A 2,455-nucleotide genomic window follows, 5' to 3' on the forward strand; every position below is an offset into this window, starting at 1 on the left:
AAATATATTATAAATAGAGAAATAAGAGATAACAGAGAAATAACAAAATAAAAATATTGTTGTATAATACAAAAAATTATTTAACAAAATGTATGCTTACTGCTTCGGCGTTTTCTTTTTGGTGTTTTTGACGATGGTGTATTATTATTGTTAATATCGTTGGAATGGGAGGATTCAGATGAGCTAATTATATTCTCAGAAATAATGTTTTGCTCTATTTCCTCATCGTCATTATCATTTTCCTCATTAAAAATTGCTACATTCAGAAGTCGGGAAAATCTTGGAATGTCTATTTCAGGAATTGACTGTCGATAATGCGATTTGTGTATGCTCTTGTCATGGCCCATAAAGTTTGCCAATTCTGAGACTTCCGATTCCGAAAGATTAAGTGTGATGCATTTTGTAGCAATATGTTTTCGTAATATGGTGCCTCGTAAGGTAAGAGGTTTTGCTGCTCCACACTTTGAAGAATAATTTCGCATAAGAATGCATGTTTTCAAATGCTTATATTGATGTTTGTCACATCCGGGAATGCCAAAAAGATAAGGGTTTTCTAATTTTATGTTAGCATTTGATCTATGTTGCAATAATAATTCGATGCAATCTTGTAACTGCGAATGCAACAATACAGGTACTGTACGACCTAATTTACCTCTAATATCAAATGTAACAAATTTTTTAATAGCCTAATGCAATAAACAGAAGAAAACAAAAGATAAATTATTAAAAAATATAAACAAAAAAAATATTTAATACAATTTAAAAGAAGAAAAATATGAATCATTAGATATAAAATATGTTTAAACACAGAAAGAATGATTTATAATAATTATTAGAAATAATAATATTACCTCTTTTCCTGCCTTTGATAATGAATTGTACACTTCGGAATCTGTGTGTTCTCCGATACTTTTATAACATTTATAATCTTCTATTAGAACTTTTTCTATTTCACCTGCTCTTCTTCTGTTATAAACTTGCATAGAAATGAGTGTTACTTTTAATAATTCTAACCATATATTGTAATTATAAGATTTAACAAGCTTATTATATAATATACTTCTTTTTTCTTTCATATAGTTATATAATTTCTGTATATCTTCCATACTTGGTAATTCAATTTTACCATGTCTTTTATTTTGCGTTATAGTTTCCTCTGCTACTTTATTTATTGTTGTTCCATGATCTTCTTCTAAAAGTTTCAAGAAATTTTCTACATTCCTTAAATTTTCATTATCATCTCGTTTTATATATTCAATAGCTAATAAGTTTCCCAATTTTTTTAACAGGGTACCAAGTCGTGTAGCAACAGACGGTGTTTTAAATTTATTAGTATCAGGATCAAATTGAGCCACATCTTTAGTAGCTAAAATGCATGAGTCATAATGGCGTGCTTGATATATTGAGGCAAAATCAGTGATATTTGAATTAAATTTCCTAATAGAAATTAAGTAACGACCTAAAAGTCTTAATTCTGCTCTTATCATATCATGATGACGCTGATTCCTAAATTTTTTACATAATTTATTTGCGCGACGTATCACTAATTCATCATATCTTATTATTTTACACACGTTGTCATCTCTTAAAATTAGGAATATTACTTTTCTGACCATATCACTGGCTTTATTATGTATTCGTGCTTGTACTTTTCTACCAAGTGTCATAACATATCTGCCGAAACTTTTTTTGTTGCAATCTTGAAAATGATGCCTTACATTATTTTTTGGATAATAGCCCTTACACTTTGGGCAACACATAAAATCTGATGCAGGTTTATTAGCTTTCGAAGGTCTACGAGATACTATCAATTCTCCTGTATTAAACTGCGAGCTAGTGTTATATATAAAATTACTTTCTTTTCTAATAGTGTCTATAATAGCCTTTCTTTCTGCATTACCTGAGAAAAATAGTAATATAAAAATTTTTTTAAATAAAGATATGTATAACACAATATTTGATTCAAAATGATATGTGTATAGATTATTATATTTACCTTTAGGAAGCAAAATAAATTTTTTTACTTCTGCTTCATTTTTATGGACGGCCTCTAAATGTCTTGCGAATTTAGTTTGCAATTTTTTGCAATACATGCAAAAATATTTTTTATTTTCTCCTTTCTCTTGAGATTTAGGCACAATAAGATTTGTATCATCGCAACTTGCTTTTCCTTCGTAAGTATACTTCGATGTATCAAGACTACTATTTGTAGTATTAGATTTTTTATTTTCATTAAAGCTTTGGGAAACAATAGAAATATTTGATTCATCATCTGAATCTTCTGAATCATTCGAAGCATCATATCATCTGGATCAATCTGGATCATTATTATAATCCTCATTATCTTCATAAATATTATCTGAAATCAAAATGTATAATAATAAATCAAAACGTATAATAACTTTTAACGTAATGTATAATAGATATATTATTATAGATATATATATTAGATATA

The 2,455-nt window shown here is 27.7% G+C and overlaps 1 protein-coding gene across 1 annotated transcript; it reads right to left on the bottom strand.

Moving 5' to 3' along the window:
• Positions 1-100: 100 nt before the first annotated feature.
• Positions 101-2,164, bottom strand: LOC115242555 (the record flags this gene model as incomplete). The annotated part of the gene is made up of 3 exons (XM_029818943.1): positions 1,997-2,164; positions 852-1,900; positions 101-686 (listed from the first exon to the last, which is right to left on the bottom strand). Coding segments are annotated over exons 1-3 (1,732 nt in total), but the record flags the coding sequence as incomplete, so codon positions are not given.
• Positions 2,165-2,455: the final 291 nt, after the last annotated feature.

The sequence above is a fragment of the Formica exsecta genome, unplaced genomic scaffold (assembly GCF_003651465.1).
Source record: "Formica exsecta isolate Colony F162 unplaced genomic scaffold, ASM365146v1 scaffold609, whole genome shotgun sequence".
In the NCBI taxonomy this organism is placed as follows: Eukaryota; Metazoa; Arthropoda; class Insecta; order Hymenoptera; family Formicidae; genus Formica; species Formica exsecta.